The sequence below is a fragment of the Alnus glutinosa genome, chromosome 4, assembly GCF_958979055.1.
Source record: "Alnus glutinosa chromosome 4, dhAlnGlut1.1, whole genome shotgun sequence".
Classification (NCBI taxonomy): Eukaryota; Viridiplantae; Streptophyta; class Magnoliopsida; order Fagales; family Betulaceae; genus Alnus; species Alnus glutinosa.
In genome coordinates, this window is record NC_084889.1 from 33,715,512 (window position 1) to 33,734,943 (window position 19,432).

General features: G+C 36.1%; 3 protein-coding genes, 1 non-coding gene and 1 pseudogene across 5 annotated transcripts; 2 read left to right on the forward strand and 3 right to left on the reverse strand.

Moving 5' to 3' along the window:
- Positions 1 to 1,594: 1,594 nt before the first annotated feature.
- LOC133865224 (small ribosomal subunit protein eS12-like) lies at positions 1,595 to 5,110 on the reverse strand. Its single transcript, XM_062301587.1, has 5 exons — positions 4,994 to 5,110; positions 3,885 to 3,925; positions 2,750 to 3,044; positions 2,087 to 2,152; positions 1,595 to 1,882 (listed from the first exon to the last, which is right to left on the reverse strand). The coding sequence occupies exons 2-5, from the start codon at positions 3,890 to 3,892 to the stop codon at positions 1,823 to 1,825; spliced, it is 429 nt and encodes a 142-aa protein (XP_062157571.1). The 5' UTR covers positions 3,893 to 3,925; positions 4,994 to 5,110; the 3' UTR covers positions 1,595 to 1,822.
- On the forward strand, positions 4,965 to 6,790 carry LOC133866352 (LRR receptor-like serine/threonine-protein kinase GSO1; annotated as a pseudogene).
- Positions 6,791 to 7,148: 358 nt separating this feature from the next.
- On the reverse strand, positions 7,149 to 11,359 carry LOC133866726 (uncharacterized protein At2g39795, mitochondrial-like). Of its 2 annotated transcripts, none has more exons than XM_062303347.1 (4): positions 11,238 to 11,359; positions 9,961 to 10,436; positions 8,061 to 8,383; positions 7,149 to 7,576 (listed from the first exon to the last, which is right to left on the reverse strand). In XM_062303347.1, the coding sequence occupies exons 2-4, from the start codon at positions 10,216 to 10,218 to the stop codon at positions 7,408 to 7,410; spliced, it is 750 nt and encodes a 249-aa protein (XP_062159331.1). In that variant the 5' UTR covers positions 10,219 to 10,436; positions 11,238 to 11,359; the 3' UTR covers positions 7,149 to 7,407. The 2 variants fall into 2 exon arrangements, with proteins under 2 accessions (XP_062159331.1, XP_062159332.1); XM_062303348.1 differs by having other exon boundaries at positions 9,961 to 10,426; positions 11,238 to 11,313.
- A 3,944-nt stretch (positions 11,360 to 15,303) lies between these two features.
- LOC133867052 (uncharacterized) lies at positions 15,304 to 16,706 on the forward strand. The gene has a single exon (XM_062303726.1). The coding sequence runs from the start codon at positions 15,486 to 15,488 to the stop codon at positions 16,590 to 16,592; it is 1,107 nt and encodes a 368-aa protein (XP_062159710.1). The 5' UTR covers positions 15,304 to 15,485; the 3' UTR covers positions 16,593 to 16,706.
- A 2,562-nt stretch (positions 16,707 to 19,268) lies between these two features.
- On the reverse strand, positions 19,269 to 19,342 carry TRNAT-AGU (transfer RNA threonine (anticodon AGU)). The gene has a single exon. It is a non-coding gene; the product is annotated as a tRNA-Thr (tRNA).
- Positions 19,343 to 19,432: the final 90 nt, after the last annotated feature.

A 19,432-nucleotide genomic window follows, 5' to 3' on the forward strand; every position in this document is an offset into this window, starting at 1 on the left:
ATACTTCTTAAAGAGTAGTGCTATAACTACGTGGCACTTCTTGTGGTGAGATGAATTATAAAAGCTTCTCAAACACTTTTATCTCACCACAACATGTGCCACGTAGGGGTGTCAATGAGCCGAGCTCGAGCTCATTCATCACAAGCTCGAGCTAAGTTCAAGCAGTAACAATTAAGCTCAAGTCGGCTAAACGAGCTCGAACTTATGACAAGTTCTAAAAATAAAGTTCGGTTAAGCTGAGTTTGTTGTAAGTTATATAGTTTATTTAACATACAAAAAAAAGTGTGTGCTCATTTAAAAATTAATATTATATTAGATAACATATAAACAATATATTTATATTTTATGTTAAATAAACTATATAACTTACAATAAAAAATAAATAAATGATGTAATGATTGTTAAATATCTAATGATAATACTTAAAACATATAATAAAGTGATTAGATGCTATAAGACACATGTTATATTATTATATGATTATATAGTCCTATAATCCTACTATATTACATGAATAATATGATTAAGTATCTAGTTTGTCATTATATCATATGACCAATAAATTATAACCAAATTAATATATACTGACCAATAACCACAGTTATTTATTATTTAATTTATGCTTACATTAGTATATTGTTTATCAATATACTATATTATAAAAATAAGTTTATATATATATATATAGACGAGTCGAGCCTTAATAAGCGAGTCGATCCTTATACGAGCGGATTCACGAGCTTTAACCGAGTCAAGTCGAGTTTATACAAGTTTATATCTTTAATAATCAATCATATTTTCATGTTCACGAACGACTCATTTAATAATTGATTTGAGCACGAGTCGAATTTAAATCGAGCCAATCCCAAATAAGCTCGCAAGTAACTCAGTTAGTTTACACCCCTAGTGCCACATGAGCGCAAAAGTCTAATTATAATGAGATGATAATGTGCCTTTTAGCATTACTCAAAATGTTTTTAAGATAATACACCGCTTTTACTACAATCACTTACAAAGGGACATAACAAAGCCACCTACGTTTTGAAGCGGTGTAGAAAACAACTAGTTGGATTCTACTGGGCAACATGTCCGCCTTCAATTATACAAACGCAATACCCATGCATTTATGTTCTTCAATTATCTTTAGAAAGAATATGTAATTTCTAATGTTGAGTACATATTTGCACGAGTATTCACTATTCATATTGTTCAATTAATATTTGATAGGATACGAAGGGGAGCGCTACACGAGTAGTGCTATAAAGCACACTTTCATCACATTATTGACAGATTTGTTGTACTTACGTGGCACATTTTGTGGTGAGATGAATTATAAAAACGTTTCAAACACTTCCATCTCACCACAAAATGTCACGCAGGCACAAAAGTCTACCAATAGTGTGATGGAAGTGTGCCTTATAGCAATACTCATCCCAAAAGGCAAAAGCAGGGATGGGACAATGATACCTTTGGCAAAGACAGGATGCCGGATGGGCATGAGGAATGGGATCCCCATCCCCACCCTAATGGCCGGTGGGGCGTTTGCTGTGATTTAAATTGGAGGCTTTACTTCTTGGGACCCACTCATAACTCATGCATGAAAATTTTGAATTAAACCCACCTCAAGTGTAAAATATAAACACACATGCTAAGAGTAGTACATAGTTCTGAAAATTGCAAAAGACAAGCTACTTGGGATACTCCTCAAAAGAACTTGTCTTCAAAATTGTCATAAACCACCATAAAGAAAGAAAAGCTTTGAGCTACCTAAGGAACAATCTCTCAATGTGAAAAATGCCTCACTCTTCCAATAGTTGTTAACTTAATGGGACTTCACATATTCCTGAATAACATTGTAACCCTCTGTCTGCTCTCCGAAATCCTGCAGAAGAGTCAAACAAATAGCTTGAGGCGAAAATAATATAAAAGAACAATCCCTATATCCATGAATTTGCGTATACTGTTTTCATTTGCCAAATCAGTAAAGTGTAATGGAAAACCCTCATCTGACATAAAGAGAACCATTTCAAGATATCGCATCAGAACTGTAAAAAATGATAATGCCATTCCATGGATGTGCCTTTACCTTCACTACAACACAGGAACAACCAACAACCTTTCTTGCTTTTCCTTCAGAATCAATTTTACACAGCTGCATGCACAAATATAACAGATCAATCAGTCTAAAGGTGATGATAATCAGTTTTTAATAGGCATATCAGCCACACACAAAAAAAAGTGTAACAAAACAACACAAAGTAGGAAAAGAAGACTGTGGGAATAAAGTGCAATGGCTTTCATGTCTCCCCAGCAGGTGAACAGAACCCATTAGATTCATAAAATCCACCAATCAAATGATATACAATATTCAGATTATCTGCCAAAAACAAAATACATCTACTAAAAAGAAGGCAACAATGGTAGTGAAACTAAACACAAGAAATATTAGTGAAATTGTGGGACCAATTAGAAGAAAAGCAATATACAGATAAAAATCACTGCCTATCTATTAGGAAGTGTCATAAGCACCTCATTTATTTGCCAGAGCTAATAAAAAACAATCTAATAAAACAACTAAGAGAGAGAGATCAGTTCACCCGCATAAACACCAATATCAATAATAATAGTTCCCAAGTCATCAACTTTACTATATTCATACTCAAACAATAATAACAATAGTAATTTCGAGTGAAATAATTCAAGGTAACAGAAAACAACCAGCTAATTTAAACAATTAAATTTCACTTACACCAGCCCACTCGCCAAGAGTTTTGGCACTAGGCACTGTCATTAATTTGACATTGTGATCAGCACAAAGTGCCTTCACCAGTTTAAGGTAATCTGGCTGGTTGCAATCTTCGGCTAACACACAGAGTTGTGCAGCATGCTTTTCAATGACCTTGGCACCTTCATGGAGTCCTCGTGCAAGCCCACCATGAGCAAGTGACTTCCTCAGCACATGCTGCAAGGCAGTCATGACGTCCATGGCTTCACCCAGAGGTGCAACCGGTGGGGTCTCAGTTACAACAACAGCAGCTTCTTCTCTGTATTAGCCATAAATGGAAAAAGGTGATGTATAAATCCACCAACACACACAGAAAAGGCACATTTAGACTAGAATACTACTTTCTACAACTAATTGCTAGAGAGCAACAGATTGCAAAATGAAAGAGAAGCAAGTATGCAACAAGGTCCTTGAGAGACCAAGGACATTATTTCAAATCCTTAAGTGCATGCTTAAATCATAACGCAAACATTACCATCAAGAAGCTTTTAACATTTATAGCAAACAAGTATGCCATATACAAGGAACTTTATAGCTACAGAAATTTTCTCGATAAAAGTAAAATCAACCATGAAAATTGAAAAAAAAAAAGAAAGTGTCGCCTACTAGTACGCCATTGATATTACATCCCATGGGTTTTATGTCTATAACTATAACAAACTCTTATAGCATATCCCATAACACATGCTCATTAAAAGTAGCTCCAACTCACGTGGACATATTTCCAGCATCACTAAAAGCAGAATTAGTTTACGAAAAGCACAAATATTGCGGCATAATAGTTTCACTTTTCAGTATTCAGCAAGAACAAGACCCTAAAACAACATATTACACGTTGAAACAATTTCAGAATAATACTCACTTCCAAATGGAAGAAGGGTGGCCAAAGAATCAACTACCAGTGCAACTAGGCATGAATAAAATAGGGGTAAATACTAAAGCCATTGGCATTCCCAAAATAATTTACATGGCATTAAATTTTATGAAAAACAAAAGCAAACAGGAATCATTAGATTCCCCCCCCCCCCCCCCCCTTTTTTTGCAACAACAAAATTAAGAAGACAGCAAAAAAAAAATGGAAGAGCATAAATTCACATACCCTGACATTTCTGGTTGATGGTCAGATAAGAAGTCACTTTCCTGGTGCCAAAAGAAAACCAAAAATGTCAACTGACTTGCAAAAGATTCCAACAAAGTAAAGTGTGAACTAATTCAAAAAAACAATCCTTAAGACATAAGTTTAACATTAAAGTCCAACTCAAAATTACAAAATTATCAGATTTGAAGCGCACAACTTTATTTTCAAGGGTTACTAAAAACAGCACAGAACAGCAAGCATCTAATTTTTGGAGAATATAAGAAAACAATTAACAAGAATGTCATCAATAAACAACCTCAAAGTTGGTACAGATAAAACCTAATCAATTGCATGGAAGTGTAGACACAAGACCAGTGAAACCATACCAAAAAGAGCAAACACCTCAAACCCTGATAACAATTTCAAACTATAGACACACCCACTAATCAACTCTACACCCCCATGCCTTTGTATGCATTTCTATAATACACAATAATGCTGAACTTTGGAAGTACTTCTCCGGTTCTCCCACTCTCCGATAAGAAATTAACATATTTATCGCCCAGAAAACGTCCAAAAGTAATTCCAATCCTAACCAAACTGAACCTAGAGAATTTCAATTCAAATATAATCTTCTGTGCTTATCTTTTTTTTTTGATAAGTTTCTGTGCTTATTTTACTGTATGACTATCTCCAGAATCTTGAAATCAATGCAATAAAAAAAGCAAAATCCAATATATCTGTAATAACAAGGCATACATTTTCACTCATCTTTCTCGATTTTAGAAAACAGACATAGAACCTGTGTTGGTTACTGCAACAACAAAATTTTTTTAAAAAAAAAAGAAAAGAAAAGAACTAACTAACTAAAAGAAAATCAAATCCTAACGATGAGTTACACGGACCTAAAGCAAGTAATTGGCCTAGAACAGTTTTACTCAGGACCCAGACAACGATAAGCTCAGAGGTTCAAAAATATCATATCTTTTTTTCGTTTCTTCCATTTTCCTACGAGGATTCCCGGCAACCAAACACAACATTCAAACACTGATACCATAACAAAAAAGGAGCCAAATACAGTACAATGAATTAATAATAACAATGGATGAGAGAAATAGGCATTGGCTGACCTTGAAGACGGTGGTGTGTAGATCTGCACTAATCTCTGCTCGCGGAGGAAGGGGGGTTCGATTGAGAGGCGCATTTTATAGGTCAAGAATGAACGTATATGAAACCCTAAAACCCTAGCTGATGTTATTTTACTAAACTGACCTTCTATTTTATTGAAGAAAATTGGATGCTATAAAATTAACATATGGGCTTTCGTATATTATGTTTTATTTATTTGTCAAAGTACTAAAATTTCGTGCTTGAATCCTAAATATAACAAATTTAAGAAATACAAAATATTGGAGAAAATATTTCCATTAGCCCGTAAAAAAAAATAAAAAAAAAAAAAAAAAATCATTTGATTATTGAAAGACAAAAATAGAATTAAAAAAAAAAATTATATTTAAAAAAATACTTGGAGTTCTACAATTGTTTTACAAACTAATGTGATAGTTAACGTGAAAGTCATATTAGTTTTATACGCTAATATAAGTATAAAAAAATATTGCTCTGGACTTAGCAATATCACCCAGAAAACAAAAAAAAAATAAAAATAAAAAAATTCCGTTTATTTTAACCAAGGTAGCTGGAGAAGGATCTGACTAGTTTAAAACTACAGCACATCTCCTGTAAAAAAAAATAAAAGGCCCAGATTTGTTTTTCCCAAAAAATAAAAGAGGCCACAAACGTCTATTTGAGTTTTATGACGTCCGTTATAATCACATCACGTGGTTCAAGGAATTACAGGAGCAGAACTCTACACTCTGTCAGCGATTTTTTATCACCACCGTGACAGAAAAAGAAAATGGCCGGACGCTGGTAGAAGCAAGAAAACGTCCGTTTGCGGGTTCAGGTGCGACCTTGTGGTCTCAGGGACTAGCCGAGTCACCAAGATCAGTCTTGACCAAGTAGGCTACACCGGTTCCCTCCTTTCCACTTCTTGGAACCTCCCTTACTTGGAAACCCAAATTAAACCCCCGACCTCTCCAACAACTTCTTCTCCGGTCCGATCCCTGACTTGCTCGCCAACCTCATTCAGCTTCGTCAACTCAACCTCACTCAGCTTCGTTATCCAAGAAAAAAATTTGTTCAAGATAGAAATCAAGTAATCATTCTCAAAAACCAAACACAGAGGATAGAATGAAACGTGATTAACTGATTAGTTAATTTTAAAATTCCCTGAGTTGGGTTCTTTGAAAAACCTTTACTTCTTGGACGCTAGCGACAATGCCATCTCCGGCAATATCCCAGCAAGTTTTCGTTCAAATTTCCATGAGAAACAACAGACCAACAGCTTGGAAGGAAAAATGATAGGCGACAGCTTCAGAAACTTGGGTTATCTGCAAGTGCTCGATCTGAGTTACAACCGCCTTAGCGGCTCCATCCCAGCATTTCTCTTCGACACGCACCCATCTCTTCAGCAACTCGTGCTCTCCTTCAACCACTTCTCGTCGTTAAAATTCCCAGCCTCTCTGGCCACGAAAAGCGTGCTCTCTGCTTTGTCCTTCGAGAACAATAAGCTCACCGGTCTATTACGTACCCACAATGTACGCCTTAAAAGCGGCTTTACCCGGACCTGGAATCTTACCGTTCTTGAGGCTCTTCACTCTTGCTCGGCTACAACTACTTGTTTGGACCCATTCCGGATCGTCTAATTGGTCTCGGACTAGGTTCTGTAAACAGTTAGGCTGGTCGATAACTGCTTCTATCGATGTTCGGCCATTTTCTTTTTCTGTCAGGGTGGTGAGCAAAAATCTCTGACAGAGTGCAAGAGCTTTTGCTCATGTAATTCCTTGAACCATGTAATGCGACTATAACGGACGTTTTGTGGCCTGTTTTATATTTTTTTTGGAAAACAAATCTAGGCCTTTAATTTTTACAGGAGATATGCTGTAGTTTTAAACTACAGCACTGAAGCCTGAAGCCGGATGTGCTGGAGAAATGTGAGTGTTTTTCATTTAGGACTTTTTAAATGCTAAAAAAATAAAAACTCTTTTAATTATGGGACAGGGACTATTAAGAAAAAGTCTTTGCATAAATAAGCCTATTGCAACCATATTACTTGAATTCTATGAGTTTTGTTGATAAAAAAAAAAAAAAAAAAAAAAAAAAAAGAAGAAGAAGATAAAGATAAAGAATTTAGTCATGATTTTGTGCTCTTTCCCCCCCCGGAGATGTGATCACCTCATCTATTTTCTTCATAAGCTTCAAGCTGTATTGACTGTTATGTCACAAGCCAAGATTACTGTCATTAAGATTGCGTCAAATTTAATGACTCTTACAGCAAACAATGCATCAAGGGTATAAAAATCTTGCTCATAACTCTTATGCAAGTCTCCTAGTCAAATGACATGCACCGCCACAAAAGATGTACAAAGTTATATTTGCACTTATGATCCAAACAAAAACTTCATCCAGAATGTCACAAAACCAATCACTTCACTTGCGTTTCAATGGAAGATTTCACACTTCTCATCCATCCAAGAAACTCGGTTTTATCTTTGTTCTTTATGTATTTATGCAAGAAAACAGCGAGTTCACCATTTATACCCCTTGCTTCCAAGAATTCATAAAGTGAATCTTGCAACTCATCATCCAATTCCCTGTTAAAAAAAAAAAAAAAGAAACAGAATTACAAAAACCACATCAGACGAAAGTTCCATAACCCAAACTTTGAATGCTGTGAAAGCAAAGAACAAGAATATGTTGTTTTATTCCATGCACAGCCTCGTTCTGATTTACAAAAAAACATGATCATAACCAACCAAACCAGTGCTCATGTAATGTTCAATTCAGTTGAGGACATTCTATTCTCCTGGGCTAGAGTAAATCAAAATTTTGCACTTCTTTTCTTTCCTTTCAATTCCTTACTGAACAAATAGATTATTACTTGGACAGCTGCGTTCCTCACCCCTTTAGTGCTTAGTTTCAATAATTTTCTTGTTTTGTTTTCTTCTTCTTCTTAGCCGCCTATCTTGTATACTCCATGTGTACTTGATTGCACTATGCGTTTTATAATGATATTCTCTTACTTATATAAAAAATAAATAAAAAGAAGATTATTAGAAGGGGGGAAAAAAATCATACTTGAATTCAGGCCCTGTATATGGCCGAGCTAGTGTCTTATCGCCATGGTGTGCAAGAAGCCTGTTAATCTCTATACTATCTGGCCAAGCTGAGCACACGATCTCCAAGACATCATGCCCCTTACTAATATTGACAATCAATAAAATGTAAAGTTGGACTTCATTCCCAAGGCTGCCACTACCACCTGATTTTGAAGTAGGAACGGCTCCATTAAACATGGTGACTTCAAGTTTAATGTCTTCATCCCCAAATTTTCTTTTCAATGTAATCCACTGCTCTCCAGGTCGGTCATCAACCGTGAATGAATCAAACTTTGCATCAGGCTGTAACATGAGAACATGATTAACTATTAAAGCCAAGAAACCAATGACTCTCTATATACTCCAGCAAAACTGTTCAAGGAGATTTTCGAGAAATAAAGACTAGTTACAGGAGTTATAGTACATTATTTCCTGAAGCTATCTGAAGAGATATTAAGATTTTCTCAACTCCCATTTCGGTTGCCATTAAAACCCGAGAAAGAAAAAAATAGCACAAAATCATGACTAAATTCATTGTTTTTTTCTTTTAAAGAACAAAACTCATAGAATTCAAGTATTACGGTTGCACTAGGCTTATTTATGCAAAGACGTTTGCTTAGTCCCTGTCCCATCATTTAAAAAGTCTTGATTCAACTACAACCAAAGCATAAGCTTCAAAATAAAAATTCAAACAACATAAAGGGACTCTTATGCTACGTTTGATTGCTGACAAATAAGTAACAGAACTGCAAATAAAAATGAGACTCTTATGGTTATGCACTTTTAATTTCTAACAAGTAACAATTCAGCTAAGTCAATTAGTCTAACATTTTTTTTTCGCTTCAATCTCTCATCTCCCAAACTAAGAATTAAAACCAAGATCCAGTTCAACAATTAATTGTGGTGTTTCCCAGAGAACTAATAACATACGAAATTTGCAAAACTTTTTTTTTTAAAAGCATTAATTAAAATAAAATTAACCCTAAAAAGTTGCACATTTAAATAAATTTTGATTCACTTTTTTCTTCTTTTTTTTTCTTTTTTTTTTTTTCTTGGATATCCCGTATCCGAAAACTAGCAGTTCGCCTTGTCAATCCTCCATGGCCCAAATAACTCGATTTTCTCCCATGAACTATTTGCATTAATGGATTAGTTCGATCCAAAACTTGAGATAGTGGGTGTAATCCGAAAAAAGATTCATAAGTAGTTGTTAATGGAGTTGAAGTTACCAAATTCTGAGGAGTTACCTGTTTCCCAAGCAGAACTATTTTATTCTTTTTTTTAAGTAAAAATTGAAACTAATGAACAGAACTATTTTATTCTCTGCTTATGTGGTGCTTGTGGAGGGAACGCAACGATAGACAGTTTGAGGACAAAGAAAGAACCATAGAGGAGCTCATTTCCTTTTTTCTTCATTCTTTGTACTCTTGGACGGCTGCGTATCTCGCCCCTCTAGTGATTAGCTATAACGATTTCCTTGTATTGTTTTCTTCTTCTTCTTAATTGCCTTTCTTGTATACCTCCTGTGTACTTGATTGCGCTTTGCGTTTTTTAATAAAACCTCTCTTACTTATCAAAAAAAAAAAACTATTTTATTCTCATTACCACTATCATCTTCATAAACAGTAAACTTGTAGGAGAATGGAACCAAACAAGCCTAAGGGCTCAGGCTGCCAATTCTCATACATCAAAAAAGAATACTCAATAACAATATTGATAATTATTAACTTCTCTTTTCTCAAATTCTAACAGCAACCAAACCAAACTATCAACTTTATTGCTTTTTCTTCAGACCCATTAGTTTTATGAACCAACAAATTGTCAAACATCATAAAGAAAAACAAAGATAATAACTATAAAAAATGAGTTAATAAAAAGACCTGAGTGGGAGGGGAGCGTTCAAGCTCGTATTGGATCTCGTTGCGGAGAAGCCTAATGATGTTTCCTTCGAAGGCCAATTTGCGCATTTCAGAGATGTAATTTCTGTGTTGGGCTGTCTGAAAGCAAGAGTTTCGAGTGATTTTGAGAATGGGTTCATGTGGTTGTGGTTGAGGATGGTGGACTAGGATAGCTCTGGAACATGACGAAAAAGAATAAAGGGCATTTCTCAAAAAGGGTCGGATTGGGTTTGGAGGCATTTCTCAAGGGTTGATTCTGTCGGTGGGGGTTTGACACTGTCAGTGTGGCAGCTCGTTCTGAGCTGATGGCCACTGGGTTTTTGGGAGCGAGTGTTTTTCTCTGAAACAAAGGGGTCACCTTTACGTTTAATTTTGAAATTCAAAAGTTTGTACACGTGGGACATTCCAGGCTGGGTTGTCAAAATTGCAGATTCGGCATTTCAAAGAACTTCAAGCATCTAATTTTGGAGGAAAAAAAAAAAAACAAGTATGTCATCAATAAACGACCTCAAAGTTGGAAGAGATAAAACCTAGTCAATTGCATGGCAGTGTAGACACAAAACCAGTGAAACTGTGAAACCATACCAAAAAGAGCAAACACCTCAAACCCTCATAACAATTTCAAACTATAGACATACCCACTAATCAAGTACACACTTCTGCCTTTGTATGCATTTTATTATACACAATAAGGCTGTACTTTGGAATACTTCTCCCACTCTTTGATAACAAAATGACATTTCTATCGCCCAGAAAACGACCAAAAGTAATTCCAATCCTAACCAAAAAGAACCCAGAGCATTTCAATTCAGCTATAATCTTCTGTGCTGCTCTTACTGTATGACCATCTCCAGAATATTGAAATGAGAAATCAATGCAATAAACAAAGCAAAGTCCAATATGTCTGTAATAACAAGGCATACATTTTCACTTATCTTTCTCGACTTTAGAAAACAGACATAGAACCTCTTTGGTTACTGAAAAATAAATTCAGAAACTACTAGAAAATGAAATCCTAACGATGGGTTACATGGACCTAAAGCAAGTAATTGGCCTAGAGCAGTTTTACTCAGGACCCAGATAACGATAAGCTCAGAGGTTCAAAAAGATGATTTTTTTTTTTCGTTTTCTATTTTCCTACGAGGATTCTCGGCAACCAAACACAACATTCAACCATTGAAACCAAAACAAAAAAGGAGCCACATACAGTATGATGAATGAACAATAACAATTGGTGAGAGAAATAGGCACTGGCTGACCTTGAAGACGGTGGTGTGTAGATCTGTACTGATCTCTGCTCGCGGAGGAGAGGGGTGAATAATAAACGTATATGAACCCCTAAAACCCTAGCTGATGTTATTTTACTAAGATGGGGTTTAAGTTAAATCGCAGAAAATAGATTTTTGGAATTGCGATTTGAAAAACATATAATTTGTGTTTCAAACAGTAGGCAATAAGTTGTTTTTTTTTTTTTTTTTTTAAATGCACAATTTTAAAGGTTAAATTGTAATTTTATTAAATCTTAATTGTGTTTATAAAAAATATATTTTGGACATAAAATTTTTTACAAATTGGTTTTGTATAAAATTTTAAACAACCCATATATAAGATTGACACATGTCCCTTGAAATGTGATGTTGTTTTAAATAATATATCAATATCCCTTACAATTTCAAAGAAATTTGAGAACTTCAAATTTCTTTGAAATCAAGCCGTTTTTTACATCGAAATGACGTGAAAAATGCTGCATATTAAAGATATGACATGTTAACAATGAAACCCAACAAAAAAAAAAAAATCATTTCAAAATGTTTTTTCTTCACTTTTGAAGAGATTTTTTTTACCAAATCAAAAGACCTTTTTTTTTTTTCTCAAAGCTTTTATACGACATAAAGTATAAGAAAAAACCTTTTAGAATTTTTTTTTTTTTTTTTTTTTTTTTTTTTTTTCATTGTTAACATGTCATATTTTTAATATACAACAGTTTTCACGTCATTTCGATGTAAAAAACGGTTTGATTTCAAATAAATTTGAGAATCTCAAATTTCTTTGAAATTGTAGGGGATCATGATCCTGTTTTTAATAGGAAGTACTTTTTACATGTTTTTAATAACATATTTGTATTTTTCATATGTTTAAAGGTCACACGTCACTCTTATATATAAATTGTATGAAATTTTCTACAAATCAGTTCGTATAAAATTCATGTCCTTTAGTGTTACATTTGTGCACTTTTCTAGCATATCAGTATATATGATGAGTATATGACTATCTTCAATAATCATAAAAATCTTTCATTTCAATGTTTTGCTATTTTTTTTATTTTATTTTTTAACATAAAGCTCTACTTCTTCATAAATAGAATAAAAAACTGATCCCAACATTACAACAAAATTAGGATCTAAGGACTTGAAGGTCCCTAGTAATAATCTCCAAAATACAATAAGGAATTTCTTCTAACCAAACATCATCAACAACATTAGTAATCGCAGTCTTAGCCAGAATATGAGCAGCTTCATTTAGACCTCTGGTTACATGGACAAAAGAATATGTTATGAAAAAACCCACCTCATTTCGAATTTCTTCAACCAAATGACCAACACTCGAAAGAAAAGGTGGATTAGGATTCACCTCCTTAATGACATTCAGTGCATCCCCTTCAAAAAAACCTATCTCCTTGCTAAAAGCTACTGCATATGTTGCTGCCAGCATTTATGCTGTATGAGGATCAGTGAATATATGGATGGAAAAATGTTTAGCACCCAATAAGAAGCCCATGGAGTCCCTTACCACCACACCAATCCCCACCATTCCTTTCTCTTGATCTACTGCAGCATCAAAATTAATTTTAACAATACCTGAAGGTGGATGAGTCCAGAATCCCGCAATAGATACTTCACGTCTCACTGGTTCAACCGCAGATTCTTCACCACTATTATGGTCAATAAAATCAGCAGCCGTTGTCACCACTTCTCGGTAAATCTGGTTTGGATGTTCACTTTACCTTTAAACAGCATTGCATTTCTTCTAAACCAAATTCTTCTGGCAAGGACAACAAAGATAGTCATTTGCTCAACTTCAAACCGGCTACAACACTCCATAAAAATCTCCATGAATGTAAAATCAACGAAAGCACATTTTTGGAATGGAGACTGACCCACACTCCACACATCCTGTGCTGCAGTACAATACCATAAAGCATGGGAAATAGTTTCCATCTCACCAAGACACCATGGACATCTCTCATCATCAACTATCCTTCTTTTGAGAAGGTTTTGCTTTACAGGTAAAATATTATTAAAACTTCTCCATACAAATATTTTAACAGCATTAGGTTCTTTGAAATTCCACAAAGATTTTCATACCTCAAACTCCTTAACAACTGTGGACAATTGAATAAGTTAATAACAGTTTAACACGTATTGTTGGGGAATAGGCCAGCTAAGCCCGATGGCCCACAAAGAAAAGTTTAGATTTTTCTTTTTTTTTTTTGTTTGCAAAGAAAAGTTCAAATATTGTTTGGTAAATGGTTGTAATTGTGAAATATTTGTTTGAATAATAGTAAAAAGTTATTGATGTGATATAAAGTATAAAAAAGTTTGGAATTGTTTTATAGAAAAGTGAAAAGGTTTTGTTTTATAGTTGATTTTTTTATTATTTGGATAATAATAAAAAATGATTGATGTGATATAAAAAGTGAAAAAAAATAGAGAATTTTTTTATTTGACTTTTTTAGAAGAAGTGAAAAAAAAAATAGAAGAAGAGTGAGAGTTGTTTGCCAAACAAACTCGAAAACTATAACTCTTTGTACACGTAAGTCTTGAGAACTCCCGAAACAGCATGGATCTTCTCTATCCAACCAAGAGTCCAACTCTACCAACTCAGCAAATCCCAAATGTCCCGGGATAAGGAAAAGCTTAATGTAAACAACTCAATCCTGAAAGCCAAGGGTTTGAGTTAGATCCAACTGCAAAGCTCCTACATTCGCAAAACCCGCACAAACTCGCTCTGCTCCGCACCATGAAAACCGGTTTTCACATTGAAAATCGCGGGTATGGGTCCAGATTTTGCAAAACCTTGCCGGGCGGTGCGGGTTGCATGTATACAAATTTTAAAACCTCGAATATCCACCCCACCCAGCATAAACCTAAAAGACCTAAAAATAAAAAAATAAAAAACCCTAACCCCTCCTGCCCCTCACAAGTCACGCCACTTCTTAGTTCTTTCTTCATCTTCGTTACTCGGCAAGATTGCATGAGGACGGCTGCTGAGATATGTACAGGTCGGGTTGCGAAAAGAAAATGTTGAAAGGAAAAGAAGAAATGAAGCATTAAAAAGTAAATGGTGGAATCTTCTAGAAGGCACGTGGCAGAAGCAAGGGCAATGGGTGGTGTCTTGAGGTCCACGTGGCAGATGAAGATTGAATTGGAAGCTAATGTTTTACAGCTATTTACAACTATTAGTCACTGGTCCAGACGGTACGTTTAGGCGGTTTAGTTGATGTATCACGCGATTCACGCACGTTTCTCTTGCATTACGGTATCTCACGAAATCTCCAACAACGAAGATGAACCGTCTCTGGGCCGTTCTGCCCGTTCCGATGAAGATTGGAAATCGAAGAACATCGATGCTCTCGTGAGGTACCATCTGATTTTGTGAAGCAAAGATTTTAGCCATAAGATGTGATTATACACAATTCACGCACATCTTGTGGTCCAGGTCCTACAAACTCTGGTCAAATGCCTGACAAGCCCAACGCCGTATGCTAGCTAAGGGTTCGCCGACTGCCCCCCAGGCCTCCACATCACTGATCAAGAATAGCCCCACCCAAACCGCAACCCTACGGCTACACTATAAATGGGACGGGCCATGGGTAAGGGTTTTCAAAACCCACAGGTGCGGGTGTAGGTGCGAGGGCCAAAATGGTCGAAATTCGTCCCGCCTTATGCTCAGCCCTAATTCCTATAAAAGCATGACAAAGTATAGGTAATAGGGGTTCATGATCTCTCTAAAAAAACAAACGCTTCATTCATAAGCCTATACTTTCCTCTCTAAAAGGAATTAACTTGAGCGTTGAAGCCATTACCCGCCGGACTATTCCTAGCAAGCTCTTACTTTCTTATCATTTTGTAAGTGCTCCCCAAAGATCGAAAATTGTCCTAATACATATTTTTTCTAATTTGTGACTTAAATTTTGTCATATTAGATAAATAAAATTTGAGGGTCCAAAATAGGTTTGAACTCTTCAATTCAACCATACTGAATTCCCTCAACCATTAACCCACATTATTCTTCCTCTTTTCTCCCTCAACCTATATATATAGATCTTTTGCTGGATGCGGCTCATTGAAAGCAAGCCTACTGTATCTTTATCTTTAACCTCTTAAAATAATTTCTCCACCAGTTGTTCTCAAAGTCGGTGTGTTCCCCACTGAACTTCATAATATCCCTAAAATTTGCACTTTTCCCATAATTCCCAAATCTTCATCAACCAAACCCTAAAAACAATGAATCTCCAAATCTTCGTCCAATCCCCCGATCCCCTAATCCCCACCCAAACCCTAACCCTAACCCCAACCCAAATCCTAACCCAAACCCTCCGCCACCTGAAGCTCTCCCTCCTCCCCAAACCCTCATCCCAATCCCTCTTCTTCTTCACCCTCAATGGCAAGCCACTCCCGGACTCCACCCCACTCCGAAATCCCCAAATTCCACCGCTTTCTACCCTGATATTACGCCCTCGGATCTCCGGAGGCGGAGGCGATGGCGGCGCCACTGGTGCCGAGTCCCGCGATTGCTATCTCCACATGTACTCCGAGCGAAAGCCCGACAAGGTCGACCCCAACGAGCAGAGGCTCTCCAAGTGGTCCAATTGCGCGCTCTCCAACGAGCCCTTGAGAGAGCCCTGCGTGATCGATCGGCTCGGTAGCGTGTTCAATAAGGAAGCGCTTGTGGAGGCTCTACTGGGCAAGAAATTGCCCAAGGAATTTGGGCATATCAAGGGGTTGAAGGACATGATAAACGTCAGGTTTTCGATGGCTCCCGGGGCGGTGGAACCGGGTGAAAATGCGCAGTTGCAGTGCCCGATCACGGGGTTGGAGTTCAATGGGAAGTATAGGTTTTTGGCTCTGAGGAATTGTGGGCATGTGTTGAGTGCGAAGGCTTTGAAGATGGTGAAGTCCTCGGCGTGCTTGGTGTGTCATGAGGAATTTAAGGAATCGGATTTGATTGTGATCAATGGGAGCGAGGAGGAGGTGGAGGCGCTGAGGGAACGAGCGGAGGAGGAGAGGGTGAAGACGAGGGAGAAGAAGGTGAAGAGAGTGAAGAATGGGGAGGTGAGCGAGGGATTGGAGGTGTCAAGGCTGAGCGGTGCGAAGCATGGGATCGATGGGAAGGCGTGCGCAAAGAAGGTAGTTTCGGGTAAAGTGGATGGAAATGGGAAGATTGCAAATGGTGGGGTTGGTGGGAATGGCATGGTAAAGCGGTTTAAGGCAGGGGATATGGCCCCAGCCAATGCTACCAAGGAAGTATATGCTTCGATATTTACATCCTCGAAGAAGTCGAATTTTAAGGAGACATATTCTTGTAGGTCTTTACCACTTGGTAGGAACTGATTGTTGTGGTATGAAGTATGATATTTCCTTCTTTTTAAGGTATCTTTGTTGTTGTCATTATTGGTTCTGTTGTAATTTGAACTTGATCATTAATAGAAAACATGGATTTCATGACCTTAGTGTGTAATCCTTGTTGTTATATGTTATTGGTTTGATGATAAATCAGACTTATTTGATGTGCAAATTTGTTTTGATCAATTGTTGCATAATAATACCGTACAATGACCTCTGCATTAGCAGATTTCTTCTTCTGTTTTCTTGATTGATTGGTAGGAGTTCTGGTTTTGATTAATAGAAAATTGGATTGACCTTCATACTTGACATCGAAACATATATATTTCTGCATGCTGCACACTAGCAAAAGAGATGCGCATGTATATGGTATTAGAATTGATTATAGGAGTAATATTTTTTATACATTAGTATTAATGGTTGTTGTAGCAATATTTTTTAATTGATTGTTTAATTAGCTGCATTCTGACGGTTTATCATATATGTATGTCGATGAGAAAAATTGGTTGTCCTTTTCTCATTTTTGTACGTGAGGATGGAAGTAAATTGCGATGGCAAGTCTTGGATCCTGAAGAGTCCATATTTTAGCATGAATTTTAGTTGGCGTTGTTTGAGGTACTCCTACACTGGCCTTTAGGGGATTGTATGTATGCATTCTCTTTGCACCTTGATTTGTACAAATTTTTCTTCTAGGCTAGTTGTTTACTTTTTGGTGGCTCTCTCCTGCAGTTGAATTATATCAGGTTAGCCTGAAATTGTACTTCCTCCTCAACGATGAGTTGCCCGGTAAATGACTTTCTGTGGATATCATCAGAGAAATTTATTCAACGATATTAAGTGGTCCTTGTGCTGAAATTAATTTTAATGTAGATTTGATATGAATTATATATTTGATACAAGAGAATGTCTAAATAGCATACTCTCATCCCACCACCATCTCACTATATAATTGACGTGGCATTTGCAATCTACCATTGGATTTTTTTTCTCCCTTTTTAATTAAGATTGATCTAAAGGTGGATTGACAATGTTACGTTAGCATAGTGAGATGGTGGTGGGATGGGAGTATGCTATATAGCATTCCTCTTGATACAAAAGACATGCTATAGGGCAAGAACTCTTTTGTAAAAGTTGATGCAAAAGGATTGGGATAGCAGAATAAAGGTTGATGATGATTTCCTTTTGAAATTAATTTTTTTCTTCTTTTAATGGATTGATTAGGACTGTGATGAAGGCTGTTCCCTGTGCTGTATGGCCCGAGGTTTAATTTAGGTCATCATCTTGGGGATGGCCAAAAATGGGCGTATGCACAAAATAGTTAGAGGAAAAACAAACATATAGTTGGATGAGATAATGAGAGATTATGTTACTACTAAGTAGTTTATAGATAGGAGTTTGTCATTGTATGACATAGTGGCGTTTCCTTTCCCTAGATTGAAGTTAGGCACTAAACACTTCCTAGGTCCTCATAATCCATTTGTAACAATGGAGATATTTTGGAGTTTTCTTCTTTCTTTGACATATGCAGGCTGATCTATCACTAGTGTATAGGTAGATGTTAAGAGTTACTGAGAAATCAAAGGAAGCTAAAGACTATCACAGAGGGCATATAATGCTTAAAGGATAGAGGCTCAAGTTTGGAGTCTTTAAGGCTCAACCTTAGAAGCTCACACCTATTAGTTTGATGTGAACGTGGGACAAAGGCCTGCACTGCTTTGTCTAGAGGGCTTGACCCCCTTCTCATATATTTTGTTTTGCTTGCTGTGTCCGTGTCCTTTACTCTTTTTTGAAGTTTTGAAAGAGGCATTCCTTTTCATTTTTTACTGTTAAACTCTGTTGTTTCATATTAATTGGTCATGGTTAATATGAACCAAGCCCCCGTATGGCTCAGACCCCATCAATTACTCTGATTTTCAAAAGTTTATGCACCCCAGATGCAAGATTGATTCCTCCACCTTTTATCTCCTTAAGAGTCCAAAAGTTATTTGGTGCTTGCTGAACAGGACAAGGGGATTTGGTTTAGGTGTTGTGCTGTGGTTTTTTTAACCTTCAGATTTAATTTAAAATTAAATCTGAACTGTTTAAAGAAAATTATAACGTCTGTATTGTAGTTTTCTTTTTAGCACCTAATCGAAATCCGGATCAAAGGAGCAAAACTTCCTATGGCAAATGAACATTACCTTCATTTGATATCCAATTTTAGACGGTCATAAAAATTTACTCATGTATACCACCAACCCAAGCAGTTCATTCCAAGTTTGTTAATGACTTTGTTTTCCATTTTCAAGTAAAAAATATTAACAAATAATTCAAAACATTAAATACTTCTCAAAATACGAACTATTTTTATTTTACATAAGAATGGTCATCATACCAAGTTAAGTTTGTTAACGACTTTGTTTTCTGTTTTTAAGTATAAAAATATTAACAAAAAACTCAAAACACGAAATACTCTTCAAAACACAAAATTATTTTTATTTTTATGTTATATTAAAAAACTTTTTCTAAAAAAAAAAAAAAAAAAAAAAAAAACACAAAAGGCACCTTCTATAGTGTTCGTTTTCCTATTGTAAAAGAAAAATCCAAAAAAAAAAAAAAAAAAATTTAACAAAATACACCTTTCTAGTTTCCAAAGCCTTCGTTTTCGAAAAGAAAAAACTCATTTGCTTTCATTGAGAGTTGAACTCAAGACCTCCCGCTTACTAAACGGGTGCTCTAACCAACTGAGCTATGAAAGCGCTTCCAGACTAAGGTCTTGAATCTTATTATAAAATTTATGTCGTGAGCAGGGTTTTGAAAGGACAACTTGTCAATTCTAGGCTTAAATT

Bases quoted from the DNA above. Each gene is read 5' to 3' on its own strand.
- LOC133867052 (XM_062303726.1), top strand. From the start codon at position 15,486: ATGAATCTCCAAATCTTCGTCCAATCCCCCGATCCCCTAATCCCCACC.
- LOC133865224 (XM_062301587.1), bottom strand. The intron at 2,153-2,749 runs GTAAGTGAAATT...TTGTGCATGCAG, and splicing joins CTCTTGGCGAGTGGGCTGGT to CTGTGTAAAATTGATTCTGA. The intron at 1,883-2,086 runs GTAAAGGCACAT...ACTCTTCTGCAG, and splicing joins GTTCCTGTGTTGTAGTGAAG to GATTTCGGAGAGCAGACAGA.
- LOC133866726 (XM_062303347.1), bottom strand. From the start codon at position 10,218: ATGCCTCCAAACCCAATCCGACCCTTTTTGAGAAATGCCCTTTATTCT. The intron at 8,384-9,960 runs GTCTTTTTATTA...CTCATGTTACAG, and splicing joins AACGCTCCCCTCCCACTCAG to CCTGATGCAAAGTTTGATTC. The intron at 7,577-8,060 runs GTATGATTTTTT...TTTTTTTAACAG, and splicing joins TATACAGGGCCTGAATTCAA to GGAATTGGATGATGAGTTGC.